The following is a 21,699-nucleotide window of genomic DNA, read 5'->3' on the forward strand; positions in this document are numbered from 1 at the left end:
CTGTAGTTAGTTTAATTTATTAGATTAATTAATAGAAAGTATTTAGATCTAGGAAGAGCCAGTTTGTTTCATTACTATTTGAACAGCATAAAATAAAAACAAAAGCCTTAATTTGGGGGTATCTATCTGAGACACTGCATAATGCAAAGCAGAAATCTAAATTTCATATAAATATATCCTAAGATCATTGCAGAATACATTTTGTTTATGTTACTAGTTGGAATGGCATGAGAACCAGTTTGGTCTAGTGGTTTAGGCACCAGCCTAGAAAGTGGAAAAGCTTGAGTTCAAGTCCCACCTTAGCCATGAAAACTAGCTAGGTGACTTTGGGATAGTCACCCTCTTAGCTCAACCCAACTCACAGGGCTGTTGTTGCAAAAATAGGAAGAGGAAGATATGTGGATATGTTTGCCGCCTTATTTGTAAAAATTAAATAAAGGCAGGCTACAAATAAATACCAATAACACTTAAGACTTACATATTGCTTCACAGTGCTTTACAGTAAGCCTTCTCTAAGTGGTTTAGAGTCAGCATATTGCCCCCAACAATCCGGTCATTTTACTGACCTCAGAAGGATGGAAAGCTGAGTCAACCTTGAGCCTGTGACACTCAAACTGCCAAACTGCTGGATGTATATATCTTTCGTATATAGCTTCAAGGAAATATGTATAGTATTATCTGTTTTCTCTTCCAATAGTAGCACTGAGTAAATTAGGCTGAGAAATACCAAGTGAACCAGAATTACCCAGTGAGTTTTCATGGATGAGTTTGACTCTGGACATATCCATAACACTGATTTTAAAGTTCATTTTTAATTTAATTACTGGGTCGAAAAAGAAAAAAAAATCTACTTGCTCTTGCATAATAATCTTCCTCTGTAATAATATCAATTGTAAAGTTCACATGTGATTCGTAATATTTTGCTCTTTTCATATATTCCCTAAATGGCTAGGATGATATATCAAACATAATTATTTGTTTAACAATGGTTTTATTGCTTTGGTTATGAGAAAGTTCCGTTGGTCATATCATTCTATCCATGGATTTAAATTTAGAATTTTTTTGTGTAGCAAATACTTTGAAGAAAGCTACATATAAAACTGCTACAGCTCAGTGGTGACAGCAAAAGAACCCTGAGCTTCCAATTCTTACTAAACAATTCTGTTCTTTTTGTAGGTCAGACAGTAAATGGTTTCTCAACAGTTATATTTTGGCTATTCTAAGACAGTTCTCTAAAACGACTACAATACTTAAATCCAGTCTTTTCCAGACTGTTTACAGAACGATTATTATCTAAATAGCATAGATTCCATTGATTCTTAGTAAGGCCATTAGATCAAACGATTTTAGCTACTCATTGTTTCTTGAAATAACTAATGAGAAAGAAAACATCAGCAGTTAAGTATGTTGATATGGCAGGCCCACTGGAAGTCGGAAAACAGGCTGTTTCCGGCCTCGGGGGGGGGGGGGGGAGACCATTTTTGCCTTCCCCAGGCTCCTAGAAAGCCTCTGGAGCCTGGGGAGGTTAAAAAAGGGCCTTCTGGTCCCACCGGATGTCAGAAATGGGCTGTTTCCGGCCTCCGGAGGGCCTCTGGGAGGGTCGGGAAGGCTGTTTTCACTCTCTCCAGGCTCCTAGAAAGCCTGTGAAGCCTGGGGAGGGTGAAAAATGGGCCTACCAGGCCCACCATGCCATCATGTGCCAAAAGTGGGGGTTGTGCGTGCATGCATGGGGGGATGGAGCACATTGAATTACGGGTATGGGCATGCCCGCGCGTGACCCCCCCTCCCCCACTTTTGGCACCAAACGGCAAAAAGGTTAGACATCAATGGACTAGAGTAAGGGACTCAACACACAACCCTGTGGTGTACCAGTGTTAAGAATAAGGGATGAAGAGATATGATTCCCTAATCTGACCCTCTGAGAGCGCCAGACAGGAAATCCATAATCCAAAAGCAGATTGAATAAGAAAGCCTGTGATCCATAAATTGATAGTCTATGTGGAAGAGTAAGAAATAACTACAACAGAAACCTAGCTCCCCTAGTTAAGCTAACAAGGTCCCTTCCAACTCTGTTACTGTTACCTGTTATCTTTACACAGCACCATAAGCCATCTATCCCCACCTCCATTAACGTAGTAATTTTATTTATATGTATTTTTCTTTTAAGAGCTCCAGACCTCATCGCTCCCATCGCTCGATTATCTCTATCTTGCTTGCTCTTTAAAAATCCCCTCCTAAGAAGCAACTTGTGCAGAAAGTAAAGGACTAGCCTAAAATCACTAAAATCATGTGAACCCGGCTCTCCTCATCCCTAAAACAACAGGTGAGTCGCTCCCATCGCAGCCGTCGAGTCGTCTATGCCGCCCTTCAGCGCGAAGGCAAAACTTTCTCCCCTTCCCATCGACCCGCCCCCTCCCGCCTCAGCCTCTCCCTGTCCTGTCCCCGAGGCCCGCTTCCCCTTTCAACCCAAATCTGCCCCTTTTCTTCTGTTAAAAGACTGACCAAGAACTGCGGTTGCGCGCCAGCCGGGGAGACGCGCATTGGGGCGCAGTGCGCTTGCGCAGTTCTCTGTCTGTCTTTTTTTTTTCTACACATGCTGCTGCTGTTGCCGCTGTTGGAGGTTGAACATCACCTGCGCGGTGTCTTCCCTGTAGAGGTACGTTCCGGGTTGCGTCGTGAGAGTCGCTGTGGGGTTGTGGGAAAGGCTTGTTCCGTTTCTTCAAGGCTGACCCGTCCGTCCTTCCTTCCTTCCTCCCTCGCCCTGCGTGCCTTGTGTCTGAACTCATTCGGGGAAGACGAGAGGTAAAAAACAAAAAAACATATTTTCGCCATGGAGGATTCCTGTATATTCCTCTCCCCAGTCGAGCCCTTAATCCGTTAATAACCAGGGCGGCCATCTGGAAGACCCCTCGCTGGGGGAGGCTGCTGCCGTCCCTTCGCGTGGCCTGGATGTTTCCGCCTCCCGATCTCCCCCCTCCCCCCACCCGACAGCCCTGTTTAGGTACTCCCAGGCCCCCTCGGAGGGAAATGCTTAATACCCTGCAGGTACGTGTCCCTCCGGAGTCCGGCCAGCTAAAGACCGTCTCTTCTGTCGGTTGCATGCTTCTCTGCCCTTCGGTGCGATGGATCTCCTTGGAGAAGGGGGTGGGGATTCAGTGCAGAAGGAAAAGGGGAAAGGGACGCGATTGTCGATCTCTGGCCGTTGAATGAAGCCCAGGGCAAATGCCACTGTTACGTAGCCGCTCTCTCTTTGTAAAAGGTTTGGAAGGAAAAAAGAGCGCAGGCGACCCTCTTCTGCCGCTTCACCTTGTGCACGTAAAGGGAGTCCGACTGAAGGCTGTTTTGGAAAAGCGTTGGGATTTTAACATTGAGAGAGAAAAATTGAAACTCGCATCGAAAGGGTTCAGACCGTCTCAGAAGGTCTCGATAAGCTGATAGGGTGGTTTTTTTGTTTGGGTTTTTTTTTTTGACGCGGTATGATTCTTAATGGATATATTTGTAATCTTCCTCACGACCGACCTACCTGCATCCTGTCTTCCGTTCCTCCCCAAAGAGTCCAGCCATGTGATGAAGTGTGCTGCAGTTTACAAAAGCTAGTGCCTTTTAATCAAATGTGTTAGTGGGGAAAAGTGCTATTTTTTGTTGTTGTTTTTTTTTTTGCCACCATAAACTAACGCCTGCTCTCCTCTTGCAGTGGAGGCAATGATTGAAGGTAGTAAATCTTTACAAGGCTGTAATTTTAACAAGCACCATACAAAGTCCTAAAACTGGTGGAACATCTCTGTAAATTTGTATTAGGGTAGATTTCAAATTCTCGTATTATGACCTTTTTGTAACAAAACATTGTTTGTGCTAAAGATCTTTCACCATCTTTTCTAATGTTTATGTTGCATGCTTTTGTTGAGGAGAAAGAAATGTAGCTAAAGCTACTAACAAAAATAAGGATTATTGTGCTTGCAGGCAATGTTGGGGAGGGGGGGTAGTTAATGAATAGCTACATTAGACTTTTCTCTTGGGCGTCAGTTCTTAGTCCCAACTGATTTACAGCTCAAATATAGTTGCATCTCTTATTTGACCTGGATTTACCTGGTTTGTTTCAGACCTATTGTTTGTGATTGGAAGCTCTGTTACCACTTAATATTTTACAATGGGGTTGTCATCTGAATCATTCCTCCTTGCTTCTCTCCCCCACCCCACCCCCCATATTAATGGGATTTGCTTTCTTTGCTTTTTATATGTTAGTGTCTTTTTTTTGTATATGTTTTAATAAAGGGATGGATATTCTGTTTTTTTCTAAAACGTGGAAGGGGATTCTTGTCAGTGTTTATAGAAAGCCCCTACCTTTCCACATAGTCTTGTTAACCAGCAACATTGAAAGCAGTATATTTTCATGGTATAGCCAATATATTTGAAATTGTTTACTGAAGACTTTTTTATACAACAAGAAATTGCTGGAAGGTTAAAATTAAGTGCACAGTTTACATCTATGATATTGCACCAATTAACACTCATAAGGTAGTTTGGTAAACGAATAATATTCAGATCACCAGATTAAAAGTTGGGTTTATTAGGACACCTTTGGAGTGCTGTTTCCAATAATGGATGTAACATTGTAGGTACCCTTGTACTAGGTCACTAATTGTGGATGACAAACTGGAGCACATCCAATGAAAGTAATCATGATTATAAGAGTTTTGAAAAGCGATTCATATATCTGTTGAAAGAGTATGTGTTATGTTTGGCGAAGTTCAAATGGAAAAAATGTCTCTACATGTGAAACTCTGATGCAGAAATGGCCTGAGATTTGTAAATATGGGGCATGGAATGGTAGGATTAGAAGCACTGCATCGATTCTAAGCATCCAGATTTCAGCTAAATATTAGAAAATTCTGAAAGAGCTTTTGGAAGGATGCAGACAATTCTCCCCACTTTTTAGATCATGACTGCAGTCAAAGACTATTTATTAAATTTGTTTGCTGCCCATCTCACCGCAAGGCGAGTTTGGACAAAAAGTGTCGTGACTCTACAACCCAGTATAATTTTCCTCCATCCAACCTTATTCTAGACAGATGGTGTAGAAATCACCCAAAACACATGGAATCCATATCACTGATAGGTCAGTTTGAATTTTCTTCCAAACTACCTTCACCTCCCAAGGAAAGTCCCTATTGGATTATTGTATCTCCAGGAGGCTAGCAGAGAGTGAAAGCTGAATGTAGTATTCAGGGTATTCTCAAATTTCAAGATTCCTAATAAGTAAAGCAGCTAAACCTGACAAGTATTAATTAGTAAAGTTTTATTTTAAATGATAGTTGATTGTTTTTGACTTTTTTCTTCAGGAATTTTTAATGTTTTCTAACTGGCATTGAAGCTGATTTCACTGCTCTGTATACAGGAAATGTCTTACCCATGTGCTAAACTGCTGGAGATATTTGTGTGTGGGTGGGTTGCTACCGGTTCGCCCCAGATCAGGCAAACCGGTAGTGGCGATGGTGGGAGGCTCTACCCACCCGCCTGGATGTCTCTGTGCATGCGCAGAAGCGTCGTGCACGCAAGCGAACCAGTAGCAATGGGATTTGAAACCCACTCTGTGTGTGTGTGTGCGTGTGCGCGCGCGTGCTTACTGGTACTTAAGAAGGAAAAGGAAAGCTTTGGAACAATGCTTTCTTCTTCTATGCAATTGTTAGCCCTGGGTTTCTTTAAATTCAAGTTTAATAAATGTGGATCACACAGATGGTGCCGCAGCATGCTTAGTGTTTGGAGGTAAAGATGCTTTCCCCCTTCTCCCAGGTTTTTACAGATGGATTATTTTGGAAGATGATTGCTTCCATTTCAGCAAAGACTTGAACAATTGGGGTCATTGCCCTATGCACTGCAGATTTTTCAATTGAGTGGGATGATCTCCAATAATTTTCTATTTTATGATGTTTATTCATTGTTAACATATGTATTACAAATACTCTAATTGACCTAAACAAATACACTTGCTCTGTTTTATTATGTTATCATGAGACTGTAATCTGAGGCATAGGTACAAATTCTATTGTAATATACTATAATATTTTTCATAAATAGAATTTCAGATTGGATCACAGTGATATACTAATAGGCATAAATCATTAGTTTGATATTTGCAAAAATATGGATATTTGTGAAATTCTATTGGACATGCTCCTAAAAGGCTGAGTGGCATACACAAATCGGAAAAAGCTTCTGTAGCAACTGAAATAGAAAGATGATTACTAGAGCTTACAATCTGATATGGAAAAGAATGAAATATGTATGTTTATAAAATGTTGTTCACTTTCTGGCATTACACAAGTGCACCCTTATTTCTGGGCAATTCACAGGCCAAAATAATTTAATTTTTAGAGAAAGGGAGTCATCTCTTTTTCAAGTTACAAATAGCTTAATTCCACCATAACAACTGCAGTGTGGTCTTCATGGAGCTGCCCATAATGACTGTCGTGAATTTCAATCCAAAAATCAGTGGCCAAGTTTCTACATAGTGCACAATGCCAGATGATATTAAAAGTCTTGTACAGATAGCCAATTATTTTCTGGGCATAATTTAAGGGATTGTTTTTACTGCAAAACCCTAAATAGCTTGGAGTCTGACTGTCTGAGGTATATTTTGCTATAAACGTGCCTGGTCATTAAAGACCATCCTCAAGTTCTGTCTACTTTTTGAGTTTTTTTTCTGTGGCACATGGGGAGGGGGATGTATTTTTCTGTGTTACTCCACCCCTCTGCAGTTACACTCAGCTCCCATGTTCTCTACTTTTAGGGAAGAAATGCAAGCTTTTCTCTTTACCAGCCTTTTTTTTTTCTTTTTGTTGTTAGTTATTTGAATGGACTTATCAGTGACCTCAAATTTCATATAAGAAGTTCCAGTTGAAAGCACTGTCTTTAGATTGGCCTCAACACCTAGAAAATTCATTGAAGTAATGACAGTCCTTATGAAACAAACAAAATGTTAAAAAGTTATGATATTTATGTAGTTATTTACCAAGCACATCTAAATTATATTAAAGTAATCAAAATATCTTTACAATCTCCAAGGCATGTCACAACTTTTCAGCACCCCTAATGTTTGGAAATTGAAAGTTGAAAAATTTGACATATGTTGTAGAATGCTTTGGGTCCCAGTATGTCCACGTTTATGTTTGCTTATATGTTCTGTTTATCTAATCAGAGCTCCCTCTGTGGAGAAAGCAGTGAAAGGCCTCAGCTTGATGCTTCAGAACCTCAAGAGCACAATAATGTAGTAACATTTATTAAAATAATGCTCACACCTTCAAAGTTGATGCTGCTGCATCTGAGAGATACTGGTTGGTATGGTAAAAAAAAACAAAAAACGATCGTATCTCGGGATTCTATCCCTCAAGTTTCCAGGATCTGTAAGGGCTACTATAGCATCCAAGAGGCCAACCTTCATGGTATTGATAAGATTATATGGATTAATGATCATAACTGTAGCCTTAATACAGTGAAGATGAGCTGCTCCAGATGGCTCCAGTGGCTTCTTCAACTCAGTCAGTTTGGCAGCCTGTACCTTCCAAATATTTTGAATTATAACTCCAACAAATGCTTACCATTGGCCTATTTCTAGCTAAAGGAAGATCATTACCTTAAGTAGTCCTGTAATCTTCCCAATAGGCTTATCTGATTACAACTAGTACTGTATTAGGTACTTTATTATTTATGTGTAATGGCCTACATTATTGTATTATGTCTACAAGCCAACTTCTGCTCATTCAGTGGTAATTGCCTTGTCCTGTCCCGTCCTGCATTCCTCTATGTGCTCCTAAATTTCCTTGAGAGAATCTCAACCATGATATCAGTTCTCATGGGTTAACCAGTCAGAAAACACAATTAGATGAGCAACTTTATTGTAAGGCTACATTAACAGAATCTTTCAAGTCTGAAGCTCCAAAATTCCCACTGACACTTTTAACTGACTGAAGAATTAGGGCAAGTTCTTCCTAAATTGTTTTGCTCTGACCTTTAATCAATTAGGGTTCCTGCCTATATTGTCTGATTATTTCTTAGTTATCATTTCTTCCCCTCATCCCCCAAGTCATCCACATTCCATTACATATGCAGAGCAGATGTAGGAGATCTGCTCCTGTTGGCTGTTATTAAAAGATTTGTCACAAACATAATTTAGGCATTTAGCAAATAAGATATTTGAGCAAGCATGACCTTATTTTTTTAATTTATTGCTTTCTTTCTTCAGTTGCCAAATAAGCTGTGAACTCAGATAGGTTCCCCTCCACTTTATATAAGGATAGTGGTATTTTAGAAGTAAACTACTCCTTCTGTATTTTTTTTTTTTTTTTTTTGGCTCTGTCTCTCAGTCCTGACACCAGATATGGTGATTTGGAAATGTTGGGAAACAAACCGCCTAAAGGCGTGTATGCTTTCAAATACTTTATGTACTCTTAAAACAATCTAAAATGAATGTATCCCTTTCAGTCAATATTCACAGGTCCACTTATTAAATATTTTCTATAAACGTGTGCTTTCAAGGCCTCTGCCTTTTTTGATTGACTTTTTAATACTGAGGAATTCAACCAACTTCAGTTTTTCATAACTCATATTTCTTCAATGTATTATATTCTAAGTTCAACCACTGTGGTGGCTGAGAATAGCATGTTGGGCATTCTGTCTCCGCATATTGTTTTCTTTCCTAAACCTAGGAATAGTTGGAGAAAACCCATAAATGGAATTGAATGAGTTTTGGCATCTGGCCAGTAAACACTCAGCTTCATCCACTTGCCCCGACTGTATCCCAAATTAAGGGATTACAGGATCATAAAAAGAGAGTTTAATGACTTTCAAAAAATGCCTTTTAGCCTAAAATGTAAGTTATATTTATACAAATAATTTTTCAGTTAAAATTATGTATTTCAAATGGGAAGGAAGCTCAGTGTTGAAATGGAGAAACATTTTTATGCATATTTAATCAGCCACAAATCAAAAATGAAAAAAAAGTTTAATTCAATTTTGATTACCTAAGACTTGGACCCAATGACATAAACCTGTCAACAGATGTTCTTCATTAGCAGAATGGATTTTTAATTGATTCTACCACTTCCCACATACATAAATAACATTGTTCTGGAGGGCTAGTTTGTAAGAGATTGATAGGAAGTGACATGTGAGCAGGATTTAAAAATGACTTCTGTCTAGCAGTTTATTCTGTCTGAATGTTCATAATCAAACATCCATTGGATGGGATGTTCTCTCCTCAATAAATACTTAAATTTTGGCTACTTGGTGTATTCCAATCAAAATAGAGCTGGAAGGGACCTTAGAGGTCTTCTAGTCCAATCCCCTGTTCAAGCAGGAGTCCCTATATCATTTCAGACAAGTGGTTGTCCAGTTTTTTCTTAAAAACTTCCAGTGATGAAGCACCCACAGCTTCTGAAGGCAAGCTGTTCCACTGGTTAATTGATTAACCAATTTGTGCAGTCTGATATTAAACTGAAAAAATGAAAAGGAAGTTGGCTACACACATTAAGGTTGCCAAGTTTGAAAAACATAGTTATAGATCAAACACAGCTACTGTGTCTTCCCGAAATGTGGCGGGCCATGGGAAAGCCAAGAGTTGATGTGCCAGAGCAGGTGGGAGGCTCGTTTTTGTATCTCTCAGCTTGCCTACGGCCCGCATGATGCATCAGGATCACCTGCCTTCCACCCCACACCTCTGCCTCCATCTGCTGCCAATGCCACTATGTGAAGATAAGCCTCCTGTGGCTGACTGCCCATTCCGGCCTACAACCTCTCAGCTCTCCTGTGGACGGCACAGCCAGATTGCCAGCCTCTCCCCCCCCCGTGCCCTTGCCTCTATCTGCTGCTTGGACAGGGAATCAGTTCACCTGCACTGCGCAGGTTGTGCAGCCCCAGAGTGCAGCCCAGCAGGCTGCAGCTGCTGCTGGATACCGTCAGTCCTGCATGCTTGCTGCCTCTTGTGTGTGCGCCGGGAGGTAGGGCACCCAGCCAGGCTGATCATCCTGAAACAGTGTTTCCCCAAAAATAAGCCCTAGTGCCTATTTTGGAGCCCAAGACCAGGAGACCAGGTCTTATTTTTGGGGAAACATAGTATCTCACTCTAACATGCCTCAGAGTAATAATTATTGTAAAGATAAAATAAAATAAGGGGCAACAGTGGTATGCTATCTTGAGCTTCCAGAGGTAAGAGTAATGAAATAATAAGAAAATGATCTTTAGAAATAGCGGGTTTTTAATTGTAGAAAGACAACATGAATTTCATTATTAAGTTATATATTTCTATAAATAAGATTAAAATACTTCATGAGATTTGTAAAGTAAATAAAATAAATAAAATATTTGACATAATAGTAGTAACAGCACATTTTAATTTACACAATTCTGAGTCCTAGAATTAGCTTTGTATCATTTGTCAATAGTTAGTAACAATTTGTGGATATTTATTTAAAGCTGAGCTTCAGATATGTGGAAAAAGAACGCCATTTGTATAACACTTAAATGTGTAGCTCAAATGGAATTTCCTATCAACTACATTCTGTTCCTTTGTGGGATACTTAGTGTCTATATAATGATTTTGTATAACAATAAGTAAAAGTATATTTATGGCTAAACATTCCATGTAATGTAGATTTCTCCCATGAATTGTATGGTGCAATATTTATTAGTTGTAATAATGAATGCTCCATTTTAAATATCTGACTAAATCAATGTGATCATTATTTTAAAAAGCCATTGCTAGAATTTTATAAATTGGCAGAAGCTAGCTTTTAAATTTGTATCTAAACTTGATTGTAATACTTTATTTATTTCTGTATTTTGCAAGCATGTGAAAAAATAAAAAATTTCCACACAAAAATTGCTATTTTAAAATATGTATTTAATAGCCTAAACATTTTCTGAATGATGCCCATTTTGCTTATGAGCATAAAACTTTTTGTATATAAGCATATTTTTTTCTGAAAATTGGAAAATTAAGCCAAATATGAAATAAATAGAAGACCTGCAGTTTTAAAGAAGGAAAAGGTTACCAAAAAATCCAAAGTTTTCACCGTGATTTAGTGTATGCTTTTTTTTAGCTATCTAAACTTCTATAAGGTCCTCAGTTACATAAACTCAATTCTTATATTTTCTTTCAATACAGTATTTCAATTCAGTTCAAATATTTCAATACAATGTTTCATATTGTATTTTGGGTTCATTTCAGGTTCATTCTGATTTACCAATTCTTGGGGCTATTTTATTTTTTCTTAAAAATTCAATTTTTAAGGCTGCCCGCAGGCCCTAGTGTGAAAGTAACACATCATTTTTAAATAAATGTGATCAAAGTTTTCTTTTTGTGAATTTGCAGTATTAATAGATGTTTGATTAATAGTAGCTAATAGGTTGATAAATGAGTAAATGGAGTTCTTGTTCCTTTCTGAGCAACGTTGTTTGTTTGCAACATGCTGTACCCAAATAAGTAATATCCTTGCACTATTTGGCTAACAACACAATTGCAGGCAAAAAACCCAGCTCAAGAGCACCAAGAACTCCACAGTTCAGCCCTGAGCTACAGACATTCCCTTCTATTGAAATAAACAAGTTACATATCTATTTCATTTATGCTATGGTGAATTTTAAAAAGGCTTGTATTTACTTTCCTTGTGGAACTTCTCATAATCTTAACCTCTGAAGTGATCTGTTTGGGTTCAGTGTTGTTATGTAGTTTGTGCTGAAGTGTGAATATGTCTCCAGCTTTCTGATTAAAGGTTTAAAATGCTATTTCTTTTTACTCTCATTCTTTTATCCTATATTTCTTTATCCAAAAACCTAAATGATGCCCTCAGTCTAGTTTAGTACCAGTCTGGTTGAGAGAGAAAATAAAGATCTTAATTCATATCATTAAAGTCAAATCAAATTATTACTTCTCCATTCTTAAATTCATATTTATTGGATTTTTAAAAATTGCCAGACTACATTTTCTTAAAAATATAAAATGGAAAACAGAAATAAATCAATTAATAATATGGTATTAACCTTTCCAAAATTCCAGTGCTTATTTACATGGGAGAAGGCTGAGAGTGACAGTTCATGTGACACCATGAATGAGTACAGTAATGTTTTGAATATGTTATATTCAAGCTGTACTAGTCTTAATTGCTATGTATGTGCTATAATGCTATTTCATGGAAAAGAATGACAAATCTAGTTCTCAGTTACATACGTTTTAAATACAAAACCCTCAGGCTACAACTTATAAAATTTTGTTCAGTCATTTCGTTGGCTTGTTGGATGTTAGTATAATGTAAGAAATAAAACCTCTCTTTAGCAAAAATAAGAATATTGATAATGTTTTACAGCAACAGAAACTATGAATCATAGACATTACATAATCAAAGCTTCCTGCCCTATCTAGCCCTACTTTTGTTCATTTAACCCCTGCTCATCTTGCTTCATATGAATTATACTTCTGGAGGGTGGTGACTGGCAGTTCCAAGAAATGGTGAGCCTTAGCATCAGGGTGATGCTGGATACTTGAAGGAAGTTGGCCTACCAACTCTGAAGAAAACCTCTTGAATCCAGAGGATTTTATCAACTATTATCTAATTACAAACACTCCCTTTATGTGTGGGGTGCTTGAGAGGGTGGCAGCTCTGCAATTGCAAACATTAATGGAAAGCATTGATTATCTTGTCCCTTTTGGTCTGAGTTCAGACCTGATTTGAGGAGAGAATCGGCCACAGCCAAATTGACCTCTTGCAGGAATGAGATAGAAGCAATGTGATTATTGATCCCATTTGGTCTCTCAGCAGGCAATCTCAAAGAATAGTACTATTGACTCTCAACTCTTGACAGCTATTCTGTGAGATGCCATAATGCATTATTTTATGTCTAGTGGTACTTAACATCTGTAGAAAATTGCCAGAGGCATCACCAGGATTTTTGAGGGTGGGGTTCATCAATGTATACATGACACTTGGCTCTGCTTCTCCATAACAACTTAATCAGGAGAAGCTGTATATGTTTTGAACCAGAATACTACCTACCACAATAGGTGGATGAGGGCCAGTACTGTGAAGTAAGACTGAATTTCAGCAAAACACTATGACTGAGTTCCCAGGTTTGGGAACTAGAGAATGTATCTGCTCTAAATGGGCTGCATTGTCTCAGAAAGAACAAATCCATTGTTAGAAGTGCTTCTAGAATCATTTCATTGGAGTCCTAAGCGATCCCTGAAGCTAGGATTTACTGTTGCCTGTTCCAACTGGTAGGTAACTATACTATTTCCTGGACAGGAACAGCCTATTTACAGCTGTGATGGAATGTGCACCTGGAGAATCAGTGGATACAAATTTTGATAACACAAGCGTTTCCTAGAGAGAGGCAGATTAAGAGACCGACTAAACTGGAGAGGGGAGTGGGTTCAGGGTAGCTACACTGTAGAATCTCTCAGGATATATCTGGTACGTTAGAATAGCTTTAGTTTAAGTTTTTATCCACTAGATATAAGCAAATAAAGGCTTGGACTCAATTGGATTTTGCTGTGTCATCTTTAGGTTGGGCCTGACAACAGTAGTCCATTTGCTCGTACGGTAACTTCATATTGAGATTACTGTAATATATTCTGTTTGTGGTTGCTCTTGAAAATGCAAGGTGATACAGAATGTAGAAACCAGGTTATTGAATGAACCATTTGTTAGCCATTTGTTGAAGGAACTACACTGGATGTCCATTTGTTACAAAGCCAGATTCAGAATTTTGGATATGGTATGAAGCCCTAAGCATCTGAAAACCAGGATAACTGTCTTTGTATTATTGACCTGATTACTTAATTGAGATCATCAAGGGAAGTACTGCATATACTGAATGCTGCTGAATGCAGGTGACTGCTTGCAGGTGGCTGCTACCTCTAGCAGCACCCATATTTTGGAATGTGTTCTCCTGCACTTTGGGAAACACCTACTTTTAGGTGCCTGTCAAAAACTTGTTTCTTCACCCTTCCCAGCATGGAAGAATTAATTAAATATAATGATTGATTGAGGAAACTGGCATGCTGAAAAACAATACCTTTCTTTGTTAAGAATATCTCTAGGCCAGAGGTCTGTAACCTTAAACACTCAAAGAGCCATTTGGATCCGTTTCCCATAGAAAAGAAAACACCGGGAGCCACAAAACCTGGGGCCAACTCGACGTCATTCACTCCCATCCAGTCACATGACCCCCTAGCCATGCCTACCCAGCCGGTCATTAGGGCAGAGAACCGGTTGTTAAAAAACACTGGGAGCCACAAAACCCCTTTGACATCTAAAATGATGTCAAATGATGTCCCCGCCCTCCCTCTCTCGGTATAGCTCTCCCCCCTCCCTCTCTCTCCCCCTTTCTCTGTATCTCTCTCTCTGTGACTATCTTTCCCCCTCTCTCCTTCTCCTCTTTCTCTATGTATCTTTCCCTCTCTCTGTATTTCTCCCTCCCCCTCTCTCCTCCGCTCTCTCTCCATGTATCTCCATGTATCTCTCTGTCCCTTTCCCCCTGCCCCTCTCTGTATCTTTCTCCCTGCTCTCTTTGTATTTCTGTCTCCCACCTCTCTCCCCTCTGTATATATCTCTCTCTCCCTCTTCCCCTCCCTCTCTATCTCCCCCCTCTCTTACCTCTTTCTCTGTCACTCTCTCCCCCCCCTCACTCTCTCCAATTCTGATTCTGATTCTTCGGTGTCTCATCCAGGGGTCTCGCTGCCCGACAGACTGAAGTAGGAAATGGCAGGTGGCTACTTCCAGCCTTTGTTGGTGCTGGGTGCGCCTCGGATGCTCGGGGAGATGCACTGAATTTCACTGCGCTATGCAAGGCACTGTGAGAGCAGCAGGCAGGCCATGAAACAGAGGCCATGAGGCATTGGGCAGGCCATGAGGCACTGTCACAGCGCCTTGTGCAGCACAGCAAAATGTAGCGTGCTTCACAATGGGGGAGATGGGTCCCCTCCTCCCAGGATGCAGAGCCACAATGCGACCATGCCGCACTCGCTCCTAGCAACAAGACGAGTGCGGCAGGCCCGGAGCGAATCTCTTCTCAGGTCAGGTGAGTAGTGACTGAAAGGGGTGGGGCGATGGGTGGGGTGAGCCAGTGGTGAGATCAGCCAGAACTGCTGAAAAACATAACTACCGGCGGTGTGACATGGAGCTGCAGGAGAAGGGCAAAAGAGCCACATGTGGCTCAGGAGCTGTAGGTTGCTGACATCTGCTCTAGGCTATGTACAGGCCCATTGGTATTCCAAGAGGATAAAAATGGTTAATGCTGTGACCTACTGTAGCCATCTGTTGGGGGGGGGGGAAAGGAACAAAGGTAAGGTGGAATGGCAGGAAAAATAAGACTTCTATGTCAGAGTTGCAAAACCCAGATGCTCAATAAATAGCAACAACCTAGAGTTTATTGAATCTCTTTGCAACTATTTAGTGTCATCTTGATTTCAGGAGCCAAGACATGGTAACCTTTTTGGAAAGCAATATGGGTTGAATTCAGTAGCTTCACCAATTAGCCTCCTGAAAATAATGTGGTTTTTTTAATTGCTCATTTTGGCAGTAAGTATTTTATGAGAAATGCGTACAACTCTTAATTCATATTTCAGATAAATTCACCAGCCCAGAAAAAAATATTACAATCCAGATTTACTGAGCTAGATGGGTAAAATCTAAATTCAAAGCCCCACACAAGACTTCCTCCAGTCTCATTCTATTTTTAATACTTTTTATTTGCATGCTCAGTGTTGGAGATTTAAGATGCCAATTATCAGTCCTAGAAAAAGAAAGAGTTGGGCAAGAGACTGCCTTAGTCAGCCTGATGCTGGGCTTCTTGTATATTTGCAAAGAGAGCACATACAGTTGCCTTGGAAACAACAATCAACTATATTTCCCAATTATGTTGAACAAAGCTTTAAGGTCTCTGGATACTGCTCTTTTTAGCATCATATGGGTAACTTATTTCTTGGATTATCCCAGCTGTTAGCTTTGTGATATTAAACCCATAAAGAAATGAGTTAGAGACAAGGGAATATAATTAAAATAAGCATTTAGAAAAAGGATGGGGAGGGGGAAAGTACATATGGATGGGTTCATTTCTGATAGAGGGCTGTCCTGGGTATTTATTATCAGAGACAGAGCTCTAAAAAGTGCCCTCACCAGTATTTATTTATTTATTTTTATTTTATTTAAATTTGTATACCGCCCTTCTCCTGGTGGACTCAAGGCGGTGCACAGCCAAGTAAAAAACATCCAATACAAAATTTAAAAATTTAAAAGAATTATACCCTTTGGCCGAAAATTAAGAACCTTACGACTAAAACCCATTAAACAATTAAAAAATCTAATATCTCAAAAATGGGGGGGGGTTTTCACGCCAGCCCTGCTTGATGGAAGAAAAAAGTTTTTAGGGTGCGGCAAAAAGCCCGGAGATCTGATATCCTTCGTATCTCCGGGGGCAAATCATTCCAGAGGGCAGGTGCTGCCACAGAGAAGGCCCTCCCCCTGGGGGTCGCCAGCCAACACTGCCTAGCCGACGGCACCCTGAGGAGTCCCTCTCTATGGGAGCATACTGGCCGGTGGGAGGCTATTGCTGGCAGAAGGCGGTCCCGCAAATACCCAGGTCCGATGCCATGGTGCGCTTTAAAGGTGGTAACCAGTACCTTGAAGCGCACCCGGAAGTCCACCGGGAGCCAATGCAGCTCGCGCAGGAGAGGTGTCACATGGGAGCGCCCTCTCGCTCCCATAATCCCCCGCGCAGCCGCATTCTGCACCAGCTGGAGCCTCCGGGTGCACCTCAAGGGGAACCCCATGTAGAGAGCATTGCAGTAGTCCAGGCGGGAAGTGATGAGTGCCTGAGTGACTGTGCGTAAGGAGTCCCGATCCAGAAAGGGACGCAACTGGTGAATCAGGCGAACCTGATGAAAAGCCCCCCTAGCCACAGCCGTCATATGCTCTTCTAAAGACAGCCGTGCATCCAGGAGGACACCCAAGTTGCAAGCCCTCTCCGTGGGGGCCAATAACTCGCCCCCAATAGCCAGTGATGGCGCCAGCTGGCTATATCGGGACGCCGGAAGCCACAGCCACTCGGTCTTGGAAGGGTTGAGTCGAAGCCTTTTACTCCCCATCCAGATCCGCACGGCCTCCAAGCACAGGGACATCACTTCAAGGGCATCGTTGGGATGGCCTGGGGTGGAGATGTACAGCTGAGTATCGTCAGCGTACTGATGGAATTCCACCCCGAAGCCACGGATGATCTCGCCCAGCGGCTTCACATAAATGTTGAACAGCGGCTTCACATAAATGTTGAACAGAAGGGGTGAGAGGACCGATCCCTGCGGCACCCCACACACAAGGCGCCTCGGGGTCGATCTCTGCCCCCCTGCCAACACTGACTGCGTCCGGTTGGAGAGATAGGAGGAGAACCACCGTAGAACGGTGCCCCCCACTCCCAGCCCCTCCAACTGGCGCAGCATGATACCATGGTCAATGGTATCAAAAGCCGCTGAGAGATCTAATAGGACCAGGATAGAGGAGCAACCCCTATCCCGAGCCCTCCAGAGATCATCCACCAACGCGACCAATGCCGTTTCCATGCTGTGCCCAGGCCTGAAGCCAGACTGGTGTGGATCCAGATAGACAGCTTCATCCAGGTACCCAGGCAGCTGTCGTGCCACCACACTCTCAACAACCTTCGCCATGAAGGGAAGGTTGGAGACCGGACGATAGTTAGCCAAAACAGCCGGATCTAGAGCAGGCTTCTTGAGGAGGGGCCTCACCACCGCCTCTTTCAAGGCTGGTGGCAAGACACCCTCACCCAAGGAAGCGTTGATAATACCCTGGAGCCAGCCTCGCGTAACCTCCCGGGAGGCCAGTACCAGCCAGGAGGGACACGGGTCCAATAAACATGTGGTAGCATTCAGCCACCCCAGTATCCTGTCCACGTCCTTGGGAGCAACAGGATCGAACTCCTCCCAAATGACATTCTCAAGACCGGCCTCCATCATCCCGTCTGTACCTACCCAGTAGTGATAGATAATACTTTAGAGCAATCAGGCACTGTTTTAATGAGCAAAACTGGATACTGCCCCAATTCCTGCCGTGCTGCTTCATTGTGGTGGGGGGAGCAGTGTTTCTAGGAGAGATGAGTAAAGAAGTCAAGTACCGTATATACATTTTCAGCTGGATCACTCCTAAAGGTCAAACCAGCTCCCAAGCTAAAGCAAGCAAGCAAAAACCTACATGGGGCAGCAGAGATAAGAAACATATACGTTAGAAGAAATTCCTTTCTCACCAAAACCTCTAGTGTTAGAAGATAAAATTAGATCAGCACTCCAGTGATTACTTGGAATGCTACAGGAACTGATGGAATACTCAGAAATGTGGCAAGTATCAGAAGAATCAATAAAGGTTCTAACCAAGCTGTGCCGGGAAAGTTAGAGAACATCACAGTGGCCAACAGATTTGAAAGTGGTTATGTCCATTCCAATATCAAAAAATAAGAGAGTTAACAAAGTATGCAAACTACCGTACAATATCCTTAATTTCACTTGCTAGCAAAATCATGATTATGGTAATCCAACACAGAGTCTTATATGAAAAAGAAATATCAAACAGTCTTTTCTCAATAAATTTTATTAAGAATTTTATTAAACAGATAAAACTAATACAAGAACTTAATACAAAAATATATATTTTAAAAAAGGAAAAATAAATATTAAAAAGAAACAAATTTGTAGAAACAAATCCCCTGCAAAAAGAAAAAAGGGAAGTTGTAAGCAAAAGATGTTTTCCTCTTCAACCTCAAAACGTATATTCCAACTTTAACAATTGATCACTGTCTCTTAAAATGCAAACAAATACATCTTCATTCCATAACTCACCCCATTTTCTATAATCTCATCTCTAAATGTTTAGCTTTCCTTATTAATCAGCAAAAGTTCAGTAAAAACTTAACAAAAACACCTAACAATATAAGTATATAATCCCCCTTTCCATTTAATCTAAATCTCCCTCATGCCTCTTTTTAATAATCAAAATTAATGCAATTAACAAACATTATAAACATTTAAAACTAATAAACATTACCAGAAATAATAGCCCCTTATTTATCTATACGTAGATATTGCAAACCAAAAACAGCCAGTTTGGTATAGTGATTAAGACACCAGGCTAGAAACCAGGAAAATCTTGAGTTTTTACTCCCCACTAAAAACCAGCTGAGTGACCTTTGGCCACTGACCTTGGGCAGTCACTCTCAATCCAACGCACCTCACAAGATTGTTGTTATGGGAAAAACGGGAGGAGGAAGGTGTGTTGTGTTGTTTGTAAAAATAATAAAAGTGGACAAAAATAAATAGATAAATAAAAATCTATTATCCCAGTTCATTATTTCTCTGACAAAAATACTTATCCAATCAAGATAATCATTAAGCATAATCAGAGATAGCAACTTATTTAACCACAATAAAAACATATTTTTTTTCTTTTTCCTTACAGCCATTCTTAAGTTCTAACTCCTATTTTCTTCTACTATCTTTATTCTAAAAATTCTTGTCATCTTTATTCAAATCTATTTGTAATTTCAATGTAGAAATTATAACTTCAATATCTCTCTTATATTCTGATTTAAAAGGATAATCCACATGGCTCTTTTGATATATTATTTGTATGTCTTTTATATTTTTTAAATGGTCATCCTATTCCATTTAAAATCCAATATTTCCATCTCTTTCCTAATCCATTTTAAAGTCCATTTTTGTCTTCAGAGGGACTTGTTCCTCTTTCATAATTTTTGGTTCCAATGTAGAGTTAAAATGCTCAAGCATTTCTTAAATCCATAGATCAGTTTCCTTTAAAGTAGCCATCCGATGTCTTCTAATGACCAACCTTCAAAGACTTGTTATTAGTTTGAAATGCAAATACTATAGGACAGATTTCCCTTTTGGGACTATCTTTCTAATTAACTTCAAAGTTCTTTTTTAAATCAATTTCATCCAAAACTTGCAAGACTTTCCCAAAATAACATTATAATCGCCCTTTTGCTGCATACCAGGGGGAAAAGATTTTACAAAGCTGGAAACATGTAATTTTCCTTTTAAATGGATTGAAGAGAGACTCACCTAATGACTCTTAAAGTTGCATAATCAAGCTCCCACCGCTGTTGTCCCTTTCCCCAAAAATTTTAGCTCTGGCCATTAAACTGCTTCCTGTTTCTGATTTAAATTTTTCTAAAAGAGTCAACAACACATTTGGGTCTAGCAAAAATTGATTTACTAATTTTACTACTGTAGTTTTAAAATTGAAGAATAATTGTAAAAATAATGTGAATTTAATTTATCAATAATAAATTAACTTTATTAAAATATATTGAAGATGCTTTCTGGGCTTTTATTTTATATTCCTGCTGTAATCTTAAATTTATACAAACTAGAACTAGCTTAAAAGATGAAATAGAGGAAAAACTAAGCAAGGCAAAATTGTTAATTTCTCAGTTTTGTTGACCTCAAATCAACTTGTAAACATTTTCACAGCAATAAAATACCAGTAAGCGAAATTTTATAGGGTGTGTCAAATTTTTCAACTTTTAATTTCCAAACATTAGTTGTGCTCAAAAGTTGTGATATGCCTTGGGGTTTGTAAAGATATTTTGGTTACTTTAATATAATTTAGATATAACTACATAAATATAATAGCTTTTTAACATTTTGTTTGTTTCATATAATTACTCTTTTTATTTCCCTTAGCTGTTACTAAATGCATAATACTTAACCTTGAATATTAAGAAAGTTAAATTGCATTACACTGCTATTTTTGTGTAATGCTATCTTACAGAAAATATGAGGCATGGAGTATCTAAGTAGTTGTCTGATTTAAATGTTTAGATCTTCTTCCAGAAATATCATCTTATGTTTATGATTCAGCCAGACCTGCATTCATCTTTGTGAAAAGAGGAAGAAGTTACTATTTCTAGAGGCTTCAACATAGCCTCTAACTGTTTGAGAATCATAGTCTATAGTTTAAAATATTCTATTTTGATCTGGGATCATTTCCTGCATTGTAAACCTTTTGTTTGTTTGTTTGTTTTGCTTTTAGGAGGAGTACTTTGCTGTTCAGCAGTGAATCTCATTGATTTCAGCAAACATGGATGAATTGCAAGATGTCCAGTTAACAGAAATTAAACCTCTCTTAAATAATAAGGTAAAGAAAGTTGTTTTGAGCATGAGAAAACCCCTAACAATTTTGTACTACATGCCAGCTAGGCGGAGTATGAATTATTGTGTAGGAGGAATATATATTACAGTTTTCTCCTGTGAATGTAGAATTTAATTCACTGAGAAGGTCCATTGAAACTCTTGAAAGTTCCTATATTTAGTGTAGACAGAGAATTCTTCTCCCAAACCTTTCTTTCTTGCTTCCCTGAAACAAATTCTAGGTTTCAGATTTCATGGAGCAAGCTCTTAGTCTTTGCTGTTGCTCACTGAAGTGCCATGTATATTGATTTCAAATAGTCTTGTGGCATTTCAAAGCAAACAGATCTATTATGGTTAAGCTTTTGTTGATTGAAGTCTACTTGAAAACATCAAAGGCAAAATAATTGCTATAAAAATATTTATAAATGTCCAGGCATATTTTTAGTGAAATCTTCAAAGGTAGGGGGAAAAACTCCAGTGGATTTATTGCCCACATAGTT

At 39.6% G+C, this 21,699-nt stretch overlaps 1 protein-coding gene across 8 annotated transcripts in view; it reads left to right on the forward strand.

Annotated features, from left to right (window-relative positions):
- Positions 1 to 2,433: 2,433 nt before the first annotated feature.
- NDRG3 (NDRG family member 3) overlaps positions 2,434 to 21,699 on the forward strand; it is a 49,183-nt gene continuing 29,917 nt past the window's right edge. For 2 of the 8 annotated variants that reach the window (XM_034414102.3, XM_034414104.3), the window contains exons 1-2: positions 2,517 to 2,656; positions 21,102 to 21,206. In XM_034414102.3, the coding sequence (XP_034269993.2) occupies positions 21,150 to 21,206 (57 nt within the window). In that variant the 5' untranslated portion in view covers positions 2,517 to 2,656; positions 21,102 to 21,149. Of the gene's footprint in view, positions 2,803 to 21,101; positions 21,207 to 21,699 lie in introns of all 8 variants that reach the window. The other 6 variants (XM_087889251.1, XM_087889254.1, XM_034414103.3 and 3 more) reach the window with 5 other exon arrangements.

Source organism: Pantherophis guttatus, chromosome 3 (genome assembly GCF_059756535.1).
Source record: "Pantherophis guttatus breed Tessera chromosome 3, ASM5975653v1, whole genome shotgun sequence".
NCBI lineage: Eukaryota > Metazoa > Chordata > Lepidosauria > Squamata > Colubridae > Pantherophis > Pantherophis guttatus.